The following is a 13,396-nucleotide window of genomic DNA, read 5'->3' as shown; positions in this document are numbered from 1 at the left end:
ACCTACCACTGACAATGGAAAGGTACCTTTAAAATATACCATTTTACAGAATAACCATCCTGGAAAGCATACTAAACTGAAAAAGAACCTAAAGAAATGTTACTTCCAAGATTAGTTATCAAGTTTGCCATCAAAATAAGTATGAATATTATTTTATTGGATTATGTGTAAAGGAGTCAAAGATAAATTCTAGATCAGACATGCTGACTTCAACCCAAATTTATTCAATTTTTTAAAAAGTAATAAAAACATTTTTATTAAACACTTCTATTGAACATGTTTAGGTAAAATACCTTGAGTTTATAATCCCAAACACCAGTGACTAAGAATAAAAATGGAAAAATAATTTGAATCTATTTTCATGGTCCACATACATTGAAATGCAAAACAAATATAACAGACATATGAATATTTGGGCTTCAGAGAAAATATCAGGAGACTGACACAGGTATAAGGAATCTTAAAAATGTCATCCTATATGATTACAAGCAGATTTATATACTAGATTTTGTTTTATTATACTGTACTTCCCAAAATTATAAATATTTTAGGTATAACCCTATTATAAATATAAATTCAGTAATTCTATCTTAACTTTAGTTAAGGAGAAATGAAAATGTATTACGATAGTTTGACATTACTTAAAGCTGATTTGGCATAGTAAATTTGAAAGGAACACTTCAACTGAAGCAATTTTAAAGGTACAGATAAAGGTTATATTTAAGTCAAATAAAGTCAGGAAGATTTACTTAAAAGAAGACTGGAAAAAGTCCCCTTTATAGAAATCTTTGAAAAAAAAAATATATATATATATATATTCTTTCAATTTAAAAGAAGACTGTCATCTAGGTGAGATGTTTACAGTAGATATGCAATAGATATACAATATTTTCCCTAAAAAGGGTCTTTTGTATCAGATCTCAAAGTAAAAAATAAATTGAATCCACTTTTGTTCAGTATTTAGGTCACACCTCAAAATAAATATATTAATTCTACCAAGTAAAACTGCTAGCATGAAAGCTCTGAAAATTCTTTAGCTTAAGATATTTTTCTCCAAAATCTATATAATAATTAAGATTTATGCTTATTTTATCTATGAATACAACTTCAACTACGAAATTCAGTTCAATACTCTGCATAAGTCAGATAACAGAGAAGCATGCTACAAACCCTTTGCTATTTCTCTCCCAACTATCTAGCTATGAAAAGGGAAAGAATAAAATTTTTAAATAAAGCTCCTGAATTTGCCCAAATATACTTTTAGAAACTTACATTTAAAGTAAAATCATCTCCAAAGTGACTCTGCTTTCCACAACCTTAGAAAAAACCGGGTATTCCAAAATAGGAGGGATTTGACAGTAAGACATACTGAAGTAGGTGAAGCTGAATGGTTGGTCACATATAATAATCTTGCATAGACTTTGTGTTCAGCAAAACGTTTGCAGATCATGGGCATAAGATGATGAATTAACATGGAGAGAATCTTTGAAGACAAATGAGAACACTGGAAAACAAAAGGCTGAAAAACTGAAAATTTCAGAACATGTTCCCCTGAAATGGTACATATTTTTCTCTTCAGATGAGAAAAAGTTGTAAGATGCATTTTCAATTCTGGCTTTTCTTAGGAAGACAATAATGATCTGTGCCAGAAGATTTCTTATCTTGAAATGAAAGTGTACGAGGGAATGGACTCTTTAAAACATATATACCAACCATACCTTGATGAAATTTATTCTCCAGTGTGGAGTAAGGGCTCTCCAGTTCTAAAGGTAAAAATTGGTCACTTTATTCTATTTTAAAAGATATACAGATCCAATTTCAGCATAGAAGATACAGCTTCAAAGTCTGTTCTTGGCTATTCCAAAAACTCTGCTTGCAAAGTGTTCATAATTTTGACAAACCCTATAAAACTCTTCCACAATGAACTTTTTCAACCTACTGAACAGAATTCATGCCCACACTCTGTTCACTTGAGCAGCGTTTGTCTCTGTGAAGCACATCAAAATCACTCAAACATCAAATTGCTGATTTGATAGAATGATTTATTTTCCCATTACAGGAAAGTCACGAGTGACTTGTTCTGAGGTACGTTTTGAGCTATGAAGGACATCGATTAGAAAGCTCCACACTTGAAGGTTTCTCTTTAGATGGTAACATTTTATGGCTGGACAGTCTCTGCAGGTACCAGATTTCCTGTTGTATCCAACTGCATACATTTACATGTGCATGCAGAAACGGGACACTCTGCATGGTCCCTAAAAAAAATAGGTCAAGTAAAAATTAAAAATCTAAATTAAGCATATACATACATACATTTATCTATATACCTATCTGTATGTAGAATGGTATTTGAAAAAATACAGGAATTAAAACCCAAAGAATTAAACAAAAAATGACTGACAAGCTGAACTGGGAAGAAAGTTACTAAAAAGTGAATAGCTTTACCTTTTAAATATACAATAGACACCTTATTTATAGTTACGAAGTTGACAGGGATGTGCTCAGAGTTGTAATTAAAGCCAATGTGACAAACTGGGTATAAAAGTTACAGCAATGAGGACAAAGGGCCACTGGCACTATTCAAAGCAGAAGTTAAACATGGCTTGAGTCTCCAGTGCATCGAATGCATACTTACTATATAACAAGTTTATTTAGAAGATAACTGATGTGGTAGTTTGATATGTATACTCTGTCATTTAATTTCTACAATTACACACTAAGACTGGATATTAGGTTAGCTGTAAAAACTGTAAATTCACACATTTAACCCATACATAATATTTAAACTGTTTCTTATATAAGTATTAATCTTATAGTTTAAAATTACATAGGATATCTAATGATAGAAATGTTGACACCACCTTTGTTAACTCCAATGACAGCAAAAAAGAAATTCATCCTTCGGCTACATAAGCCTGAACTATTTAAAAGGCCATCTGCGCTATCACCTCTAACTCCAAGCCTATTAAAGAAGAAATGTGCTGATTACCTGAACCAACTAAGCATATGGCCAGCATGTCCACCATGCCTGCAATTGTGACACCATGTGAACCAGTTGTTAAATTGAGCTAATTTTTTATCCTTGCTCAAGTCTACTTTTTCATCTGATTTGGATCCTCCTATGGGTTAAAGAAAATCATCTTCATTAACTATTATCACAAAATTTTATTCAAAGCTTTAACTTGAAAGTTATTTCTAAAACTATGTTAAAATACAAATCATACATCATATTGAAATAGCTATTTTAATGCTACGACCCAGTTTAGACTGAAAAACTACTGAATAACAAAAGTTTCCTTACATTTTTAATAGTCCAAAAAAAGGAAAAATATAAATTACCAAACCCACTAAGAAGCAATCTGAATTAACCTCAGAAAAGCAATCAGTTTAAAATCTTCCCACAGAGAAACTACCAAGCCCAGTTTACAAGTGAGTTCTACTAAACCCTGAAGGAACAGGTAATTTTCATCTATATAAACTCTTCCAAAGAACAGGAAAAGAGAGAATTTCTCAATGTACTTCCTGATGCTGGTATACCTTTGCTAAAAGCAGCAGACCAAGATAATGTATGAAAGGAAGATTATAGGACAATCTCTCTCCTGAACAGACATAAAAATCCAAAGGAAAACATTAGCAAACAGTATTAATTAGCAATTCTATTTCTAGGTACATAGAGAAACTTATGTACATGCACAAAGGAGTCATATGCAGTAATGTTCGTAACAGTATTGTTTGTAATAGTAAAAATCTAGAAACAACCAAAGCATCCATCAATAATAGAATGGAAAAACTGTGTTAGAGTCATGAATGGAATATCAAATATTAATGAAATGTGAATAAACTACAGCTATATTCATTAGCACAATTAAAACTAAAAAAAAAAAAAAAAAAAAACAGTGTTGAGCAAAAAAAGGTAAGTCAAAGGATATATTCCTGAAGATTCATTCATATGGAATTTAAAATACAGACAAAACCAAACATGTGATAGAACATACAGATAAGCAAGAAACCAAGTAACACACAATTTATGGCAGTAGTTACTTCTGGGGAAGAGGAAAGAGGTAGGACTAGGCAGGGAATAATGAGCAAAGGCACTGGTATAGACAATGTTATCTTAAGCAGGCTAGAGGTCTCGGGGATGTTCGATTTGTGTTACAGTTCACAAAAAAGTTTAAGAAAAATGTTTTATTACACATGCATGTTTAGACATGTATATCTTCACACACATATTCACATAACTTTTAGTACTCAAAAAATGCTCATTCTATTAATCCTGGCCACCTTAATATTTTTATTGTTGTTGTTCTAAAACAGATCAAATTAAAATATTTTAAGATTGTATATGATTAGAGGCAATAGGAAAAATGATTAAGTAAAAATATTAGTTTAATCGAGCAATTGTGCTATTAACATATGACGCTGTGCTAGTAACACTTTAATGACCAAAGGGATAGTCTTACAAATAGTTTTTTAAAATATCCATCTGTTTTTGCTAATGATATAAGGTGAAAGGATGTACAGGTGGTTGAAGAATTTAAGATGTAAATACACCGAAATTCTTCCTAAAAGCTTCATAAAAATGATTAACAATGAAAGGGGAGAGGAAGACAAAAAGAAAGAAAATACAGACCTTTATTTTTTTAATATAGACCTTTTAAAGATAACCATTTTATATTGTGTAATAGCTCATTAGTGATTTTCACTTTATTTTTATAACTTCTAAGATGCAGAAAACAGACTGAATCCAGAACAGTTTATTCCTTATGTTCCTCTGATGAAGCTGAAAATATTAAGGTCTACCTCAATGCCATGTGAAAAGGCTTTTGAAAGATCAAATAGCTTTAGCAAATGATATATCTGATAAAGGGTTAATAACCAAATACAAAAGAAATTTCTATAACTGAGCCAGAAAACAAACAGTCCTATTAAAAAAATAGGCAGAGAACCTGAACAGTTGTTTTTCCAAAGAAGACATACAGGTGGCTCACAGACACATGAAAAGATCAGGGAAATATAGGTTAAAACCACAATGAAATCTGACCCTTCTCAAAATGGCTAGCAACAAAAATATAAAAATAACAAGTGCTGGTGAGGATGTAGAGAAAAGGGAACCCTCATGCACTGTTGGTGGGAATGCAAATGAAACAGCCACTGTGGAAAGCAATATGGAGGTTCCTCAAGAAATTAAAAATCCAGTAATTCCAGTAATTCCAGTATTGGGCATTTACCCAGAGAAAATGAAAACACTAACTCAAAAAGATACATGCACTCCTATGTTTATTGCAGGATTATTTACAATAGCCAAGACATGGAAGCAACCTAAGTGTCCATCAATAGACAAATGGATAAGGAAAGTGTGGTGTACATATACAATGGAATATTACAAAACCATAAAAAAAGATGAAATTGTGCCACTTGAGACAACATGGATAGACCTAGAGGGTATCAGGCTAAGTGAAACAAGTCAGACTGAGAAAGACAAATATCATACAACTCCACTTGTAAATGGAATCTAAAAAACATGAATAAACAAACAAAAAGCAGAATCAGGGCACCTGGGTGGACCAGTCAGTTAAGTGTCTGACTCTGGATTTCAGCTCAGGTCATGATCTCACAAGTTTCATGAGTTCAAGCCCCATGTAGGCTCTGTGCTGACCATGTATAGCCTGCTTGGGATTCTCAATCAATCTCTCTCTCTCTCTCTCTCTCTCTCTCTCTCTCTCTGTGTGTGTGTGTGTGTATGTTCCTCCCCTGCTCTCACTCTCTCAAAATAAATAAATTTTTAAAAAATTAGAAAAAAAGGCAGAATCAGACATATAAATACAGAGAATAAAGCTGACGGTTGCCAGAGGGAGGGATGGGAAGGGTTGAGCAAAATGGGAAGGGGGGAGGGAGATACAGGCTCCCAGTAATGAAATGATTAAGTTACAAGAATAAAAGGCAGAATGTAGGAATACAGTCAGTGATAGTGTAATAGTGATGTAACAGGTAGATACACTTGTGGTGAACATAGTATAACATATAAACTTGTCACAGCACTAAACTGTACACCTACCTGAAACTTAAGTAATGTTGTGTGTCAACTATACTCAAAAAAAGATCAAATAGTTGTAACTTTTATAATATTCATAGTGAATTACAAAGATAAGTGCTACAGAATAGTCAAGGGAAACTAGAGTTTCACATAGTCACTAACTACTACTACTGCTGCTACTACTAAAAGAAGAGTAAGAGAGAAACTAGTATGTAACCTAGTTTTAAAAAAGGTATCACATCCGTATATTAACATCTATAAAGGCAGGGATTTTTCTGTTTTGTTCACTGTACTATTCCCAGCACTTAGAAGAATAAGTGCTAATTAGACATTTGTTGACTAAATAACGGTTATAATTCATACTGCTAAATATGTTTACAATTAAACATTATAGTTATAAATATAAAATTATAAACATTTATAAATAATTGTGCTTATAATTATAAACTCTATTGAGTTTCAACAGAGTCCAATCTTTAAAGCACAACTGAGTGTAAAGATATGCAACCCTCCGTTAAATAAGCTTATGGAAATCCTGGCCACTTGGATCACAAAGCATGATGAATGGATGGTATCTCTAATTGTAGGCAAAGCAACAGAGGGATGTGTACACCTCAATCTTTAAACTACCTTGAGCTAGCATTTTATTTCTATTAGGTCCTGTCTTATTTTGGAACTCAGAGTCTTCTGATTTTACATACTAAAAAAGAATATGCGTATTATAGCGGACCCTTGGAAAACATGAGATTGAACTACATGGATCTGCTTACATGTGGATTTTTTACAGTATGGTAAATATATTTTCTCTTCCTTATGATTTTCTTAACATTTTATTTTCCCTAGTATTATATACTATACAGTATATAATACACAAAGCATATAATGTATGTTAATCAATGGTTTAGCTTATCTGTGAGGTTTCCAGTCAATAATAAGCTACCAATTGTTCAATTTTGGGGGAGTCAGAAGTTATACCTGGATTTTTGACTGTCTGGAGGTTGGTTCCCCTAACCCCCTGCCCCCATGTTGTTCAAAGGTCAACTGTATTTTGTAATTAGCACAACAATCACTTAAAGACCAGGTTTCCCTAATTTCCCCACACTATTTCCTATTAATCTACTTCTGAGGCTCTTGTCATACAGACGCAGCTGCTAGTTACCATACACTTTCTGTACTAACACTCACTAATCTCTTTACCCTTGTTTATGCTTTTTACACTTCGTCTCCAACCTGTAAGGCCTCTCTAAGATCTTCCCATATTTAAATCTCCCAAACTTTTTTAAACGACCACCTTAAACGGTATCTTCTTTCTGAAAATTTCCAGATGTCCTTCAAACAGAAGTATAACACTTTCTTTATACAATATTCCTTATCTAACTCAGAAAGCTAAATGTGTTTCAGAATACAGAATGCTTGGGATTTTTGGAAAATAGTGAGCAAATATTATATAACAACTCCAGGAAAGTCAGAGGCAGCATCCTGTAATCAAAGACCTTAACAGCCTTCTGCCAGTTCTGAACAGGTTTCTTTACCATATGAGATTACTGTAAATTCATTTACAAAACTTGGATTTTCAGATCTTTTTAGAGATTCTGGAATGATAGATAAGGGATTCTGGACCAGTATTTCTTTTCTTAAACATATCATTTCTTATTTTATCCATACTCATTGTACACTATTAGCTCCACAAGGATCTTTGATTCAACTCAGCATATACAGCCTTCAACTGTTCAAATATATATTATATAAAAATATATATTATTGAAGCAAAATACAAAAAAAAAATTTCTGACGCAAATATGGAAAAATGTTAAGATTTTATAAACCTGAGTGTAGAATATTCATTAAATTAACGATCTCTATAACAGGGTGAAATGTTTTGAGCTTCCTTCAAATTTTAGAAAATTGATTTTATCTTTTCTTATCTATTTCAAAAATTAAAAAGATTGAAAAGCAAATATCTAGCAAAAAATAATGGGCCATTATGGCTTCTTGAGGCTATGTTGTGAAAGATGTATTAAATTTACTTTAAAAAAAAATTTTTTTTTTAATGTTATTCATTTTTTGAGAGACAGAGAGAGAGCGTGAGGAGCAGAGGGAGCATGAGGGGCAGAGCGGGGAGGGGCAGAGAGAGAGGGAACACAGAATCGGAAGCAGGCTCCAGGCTCTGAGCTGTCAGCACAGAACCCGACATGGGGCTCGAACTCACGGACCAGGAGATCATGACCTGAGCCGAAGTCGGATACTTAACCGGCTGAGCCAGGCAGGCACCCCTAAATTTAACTATTTTTATGTATCCCAGTTCATATAGAACTTCTTTATGCAATATTTTGCCTCCTTGTTCTTTCACTGTAGATTTTTAGTCCAAACTATTTTCTATTTACCGTATCAGGACCATAAAAATGGTCAGCATGCAATGTATAAAATGAAAATCAAAATTTGAAATTTCAATCAAAACTAATATGTAAATTTGAAAATATTATGTATTGCCTTTATTTGCTTAAAAAAAAGGTACCAAACTTGAAAAATAATTACTCAGCCAATGATACCAGCACATCTCTTTCACAAATGTTAATGTAACAAATGAACTATTTACATGAACCAATTGCACAGTTGAATTATAAAATTTCTTAACTAGAAAGGATCTCCGTCTAACACCTTACATGAAAGAGGCTAGAGTAACTGAATGTCAGACTGTCACAGAGGGAGAATAAAACAGGCATTCTGACACCATATCCAGTTCTTTATTATACCAGCGTGCTAAATACTCAAATGTTTTTAATTTAAGTTTTTGCCATAGTATAATTTTCAAGTTACATAAACAGCTTGAATATTTCCAGTCATTGGATACATTATATTCAATTATCTACTGTTCTCAAAAAGTTTTTCTATGTATTTACTATAAGCAGTAAACAATAATCCTAATACTTCTAACCATTAAAAAACACATGTTTTTACTAGGTAACTGACAAATCTAGCAGAAGCAGCACCAAAACCTGGAAGTAAAGGGATCTGACTTCTAGACTAACACTTCCTCTATGTATTTCACAGGTAGATTTTGAAGATTATGTAAGATAGAATGTAAAAGTGCTTTGGGACTATCAAAAGCTCTTTATGCATACAAGGTACTTGTTACTAGATGAGGGCATACTGACTTTTAAATATAAAATTTGAGGGAACTCCTCTTAGAAAAGTGATAAGAAAATAGTATAATTATAGGGCTACTTAATAGTTAAGCCCTTTTCATGAACTTTAAATTGGCCAGCATTTGTGAGATTACTTGTGATATCATGAATACAGATTTTACTTTTAATGTATAGACTTTATAAATTACAGGAAATACAAAACCTTTAAGCCAGCAAAGTGGCTTTCTCCTAGAAATAATATAAACTCAATCTAGTATGTCTTCTATTTACAACATTAAATCAATTATGTAGGAACAATTTCAGCTCAGAAAATTATAGAATTATGTCATACCAGGACAGCTAGAAACAGGTGTTCCCATATTAATGAGGCAAAGTGCACATCGAGGAAGGGGTTTTCGACAGCCAGGGCAGCTTGTGACTTTAGATTTTGTTGGTGAACCGCTGACACCGTACTGACTAAAACCTCTGCCCTGATGAGGCACAGTTGAACAGCTGTAGGAGATCGACTTGCCACAGAAATTGCAACTCACAAACACCTATACAAAATGAAAGGAGGGATAAATATCATGCAAATTTTACAAATAAAATAAATTCAAAGTTTGATCCTAACAAATTACTCTTAAATAACTGTTAAACTTTATTTTATATTATAAAATAATTTGTTATCTGCGAAGTTTAACCAGCTCCCATTTGAGATTTCCACTTAGCAGTTATGTTATATGAATACTTCTTCTGTTACCTCTGTTTAGTTATATTTCTCCTAATACTACTAGTATCTGTAGAAAAACCCAGAAATATTAGATAATAACATTTTAGAAATAACAAAGACTTTAGAATTCACTTTGAACATTACAAAATAACCCATTTTAACTTCTGATCCACAGTTCAATGATTTGATCTCCTGAACAAAATTTTCTTATAAAGAAAGCACTCATTTCCTAAGACAAAAGGAGTTAAGGATCCTAAAATGTCAAATAGTTAGAATTTTAGAATAATAGCAACAGAAAGTGTTCATTTTGCCATTACGTTAAATTCCTAAGCTCTTAAACACTTACACAGATTAGTAACAAATATTACCATGCAATGTTATTTTACAAATACTTTGGTTGTTTTAATATAATCACTAATTTCTCAACTTTCTAAAATAAGAAAATAGCACCATCCAGTGCTCACATTGAGGATATACCTGATATCTAATGTCTGAATTTAGATACAGTGATCTCATGGAATATGCTTTATGTGATAACTGAGCTAAGGATTTTTAAACTAATGCTAAAAGAAAAAAAGTCCATGTCTAATTAGACATATGTATATACTGTTAGAGAAAAAAGGAAATCCTGCCTTATTACACATATATCAATAGGAACTTAATATAAGCAAAAGGATGAGCTAATAATAATTTATTAAATTGAACTCTAAATTTACCCAATATAACATGCTGAAAAAACACTTCTATTTTGGGCTGGGTTATTAAGTACATGTTATAATTTGATTCTCTCCAAAATATTGTACTTACCTGTGCTAAAGGTTTAGAACTGGGATCCAACTTACTCCTGTGAATATCAAACTCAGCTCGTTTGTGCCAAAACCTCCAGGCATCTAATAAATTTCTATAATTCTCAATCCAGTACTGGACTCTTTCATCTTTAAGAACATCTAAAGGAGAACCCTAAAATGAAAACATGAATTAATACAATTGTTTAAAAACTTCCTGGCTAAGTCAGAAAATTGCAGGTAACATGTGAGTATGAGTCGCACAGATGAAATAGGCTCCCTTTTTGCCAAAAGCTGATTCCTAATGAGGATACGGACAAAATAATTGGCGGAAGCTTCTTTAATTTACTTTAAGCTGGCCTCTACTAATGACATAAATATGTACTATATATATTATCATTATACCTGGCCAGGAAAGTATAATTCTGTATCTCTTACTTAAGTTGAAGGATCCAAGAGGAAACAATTCACTTTCCTACTTGAATACAGTACAAAGTGATGTGAATACTCTGTCCCCAAAATTAAAACCTCTGCCTTCACAAAATCTGTTTACTGTTTAATCTAAAAGCATACCAAAATAGCTCCATCACATATAAAATAATACTGAGTCTTGTCCTTTGGATCTAGCAGTGTACTGTGTATGCAGATGCTGTATTTTTTGTATACCTATTTATCTGAAAGTTAAACCTGTCTATTCTCTCTCTTGCCCTCAATCAAAACATACATTTACTACCTTCAAAATAAAAAAAAAACACAAAAAAAACCCCAAACCAAAAATGTTCTTCATTCTTTTGCCCCTAGGCCACAGTGAAAAGCAACAGTTTCTTTACCTTAAACTTAGATTTCTTCTCATTACGAACTTCAATTTCTTGCCAGTAAGGCTCTTCCTAAAGCTGTATTCTCCCTGGCAGCTGTGACATTTCACATTTCACCTGTGCTTATTTTGGGTTTGCACAGAATGCTTTTAGCCCTGTCCAGGATATCTTCCTTAAGTTCACATGATGAAGAAAGTAGAGAAAGTCTCAGCCTCCAATGACGCCACGGGCATCAGTAATGAAGCCCAGGTTTCCCAGTTTTAGGGAGCCAGATAGAAAAGTAAAATGTTAGAGAGAACTTAGCATCTTACTAATGGAAAAAGGGAAGAAACCTGTAACAGCTAATAGACAATCTATCTTTTAACATTCTATCAAAACAGAAGAAGCTTATCTTTCACCTATTAATTAGGTATTAATTTCAATTAAATTCAGGGTTAAATTCAGCAAAAAATATGTGAAAAACTCTTGGCTGACAATTTCATTTCTTAAAAAAGTAAACATCTCCTCTAGTCCTAATAATGACCAACTAGCCAAAACTAAGTGCTAAAGTAGAGTATAATCCCTAGTTTAAAAAGAAAATTCACAGAAAAATAAATCTTCATATCCCACGCTTCCCCAATTTGGTCAATTCATATTTGATAAGTCTTCTCTAGATCTGCCCCAAAAAATCTAAATTTAATCTCCAACAAAATGTGCAATGTAAACAGTTCAGAGATTATGACTGGAAAGGCTTGAGAAATACCCCGGGCTTTCCAAAAATCCATAGTAAGAAAATCTAAGACCAAAGTGAGCAGCTAGTAACTGAACTTCCAAAAGCATTAACCAACATTCTTCAGGAAAAGGTAAAAGAACCCAGATCTCTATAATGTACTATACACAACATCCAGTATTCAAATGAAAAACCACCAGACATAAACAGGTAAGTATAGTTCAAAGTCAAGGAAAAAGGCAGTCAACAAAAACCAAATCTAAAATACCCCACATTAAGAGAGTTAGCAGGAAAAATAATAAATGCAACCATTAAATATATGTTCAAAGACTTAAAGGAAAAGTAGAGTTTTTGGTTTTTGTGTGTTTTGGTTTTTTTTTTTAAATGTTTATTTATTTTGAGAGAGAGGGAGAGAGCACACGCGTGTGCGTGAGTGGGGGAAGGGCAGAGAGAGAGAGGGAGATAGAGAATCCCAACCAGGCTCCTCGCTCAACACAGAGCCCAATCCAGGGCTCAATCTCAGGACGGCGAGATCATAACCTGAGTCAAAATCAAGAGCCAGGCACTTAACTGACTGAGCCACCCAGATGCCCCAGGAAAAATGTTTTAATCAGCGTACAGATAGAGATCTGAGTGAAAAATGTAAACTATATAAAAATTAAGACTCTAGAACTAAACAGTACAAGAGCTGAAAATCTTCTCCTCAGGTGACATTAAGAGTCAATGAACAAATCACAGCATTTAAACAATTTGAAGAACTTCACAATCTAATGAGAAACACTGACTTGCAGATCAGTGAACCACAAGCAGGACAAAAAGAACTACAACTAAACATCAAGGGTAAACTGCTGAAAACCAAAAGCAGCCCAAGGAAAAATGAAACATTACACAGGGGAGACATTAATAATAATAGTTGACTTTTCTTCATAAACAATGGAGGCCAGAAAACTATGAAATGACACCTTTAAAGTGCTGAACCAAAGCAAGAGTGAAATAGACATTTTCAGTTAAAATTAAGCTGAGAGGATCTGTCATCCATGAAACTGTACTACAAGAAATGCTAGAGAGAAAGACCAAAGAGAAATAATACAACGTGAAAATTGTGTCTATTGGAGGAAGTAAACAGTCCCAGGAATGATAAATAAATAAATAAATGTAAAAGTCCATGTTTTCATTTTTCACATAATTTACGTAAAAG

The 13,396-nt window shown here is 33.0% G+C and overlaps 1 protein-coding gene across 4 annotated transcripts in view; it reads right to left on the bottom strand.

Annotated features, from left to right (window-relative positions):
• Window positions 1-204: 204 nt before the first annotated feature.
• MIOS (meiosis regulator for oocyte development) overlaps window positions 205-13,396 on the bottom strand; it is a 48,025-nt gene continuing 34,833 nt past the window's right edge. For all 4 annotated transcript variants that reach the window (XM_042966991.1, XM_015535088.2, XM_007076676.3 and 1 more), the window contains 4 exons: window positions 10,697-10,849; window positions 9,512-9,716; window positions 2,990-3,119; window positions 205-2,255 (listed from right to left, as the gene is read on the bottom strand). In XM_042966991.1, the coding sequence (XP_042822925.1) occupies window positions 2,159-2,255; window positions 2,990-3,119; window positions 9,512-9,716; window positions 10,697-10,849 (585 nt within the window). In that variant the 3' untranslated portion in view covers window positions 205-2,158. The remainder of the gene's footprint in view (window positions 2,256-2,989; window positions 3,120-9,511; window positions 9,717-10,696; window positions 10,850-13,396) is intronic.

This window comes from Panthera tigris, chromosome A2 (assembly GCF_018350195.1).
Source record: "Panthera tigris isolate Pti1 chromosome A2, P.tigris_Pti1_mat1.1, whole genome shotgun sequence".
Classification (NCBI taxonomy): Eukaryota; Metazoa; Chordata; class Mammalia; order Carnivora; family Felidae; genus Panthera; species Panthera tigris.
The sequence above is the reverse complement of the archived record's forward strand: the minus strand, read 5'-3'. Positions and strand labels throughout refer to the sequence as shown.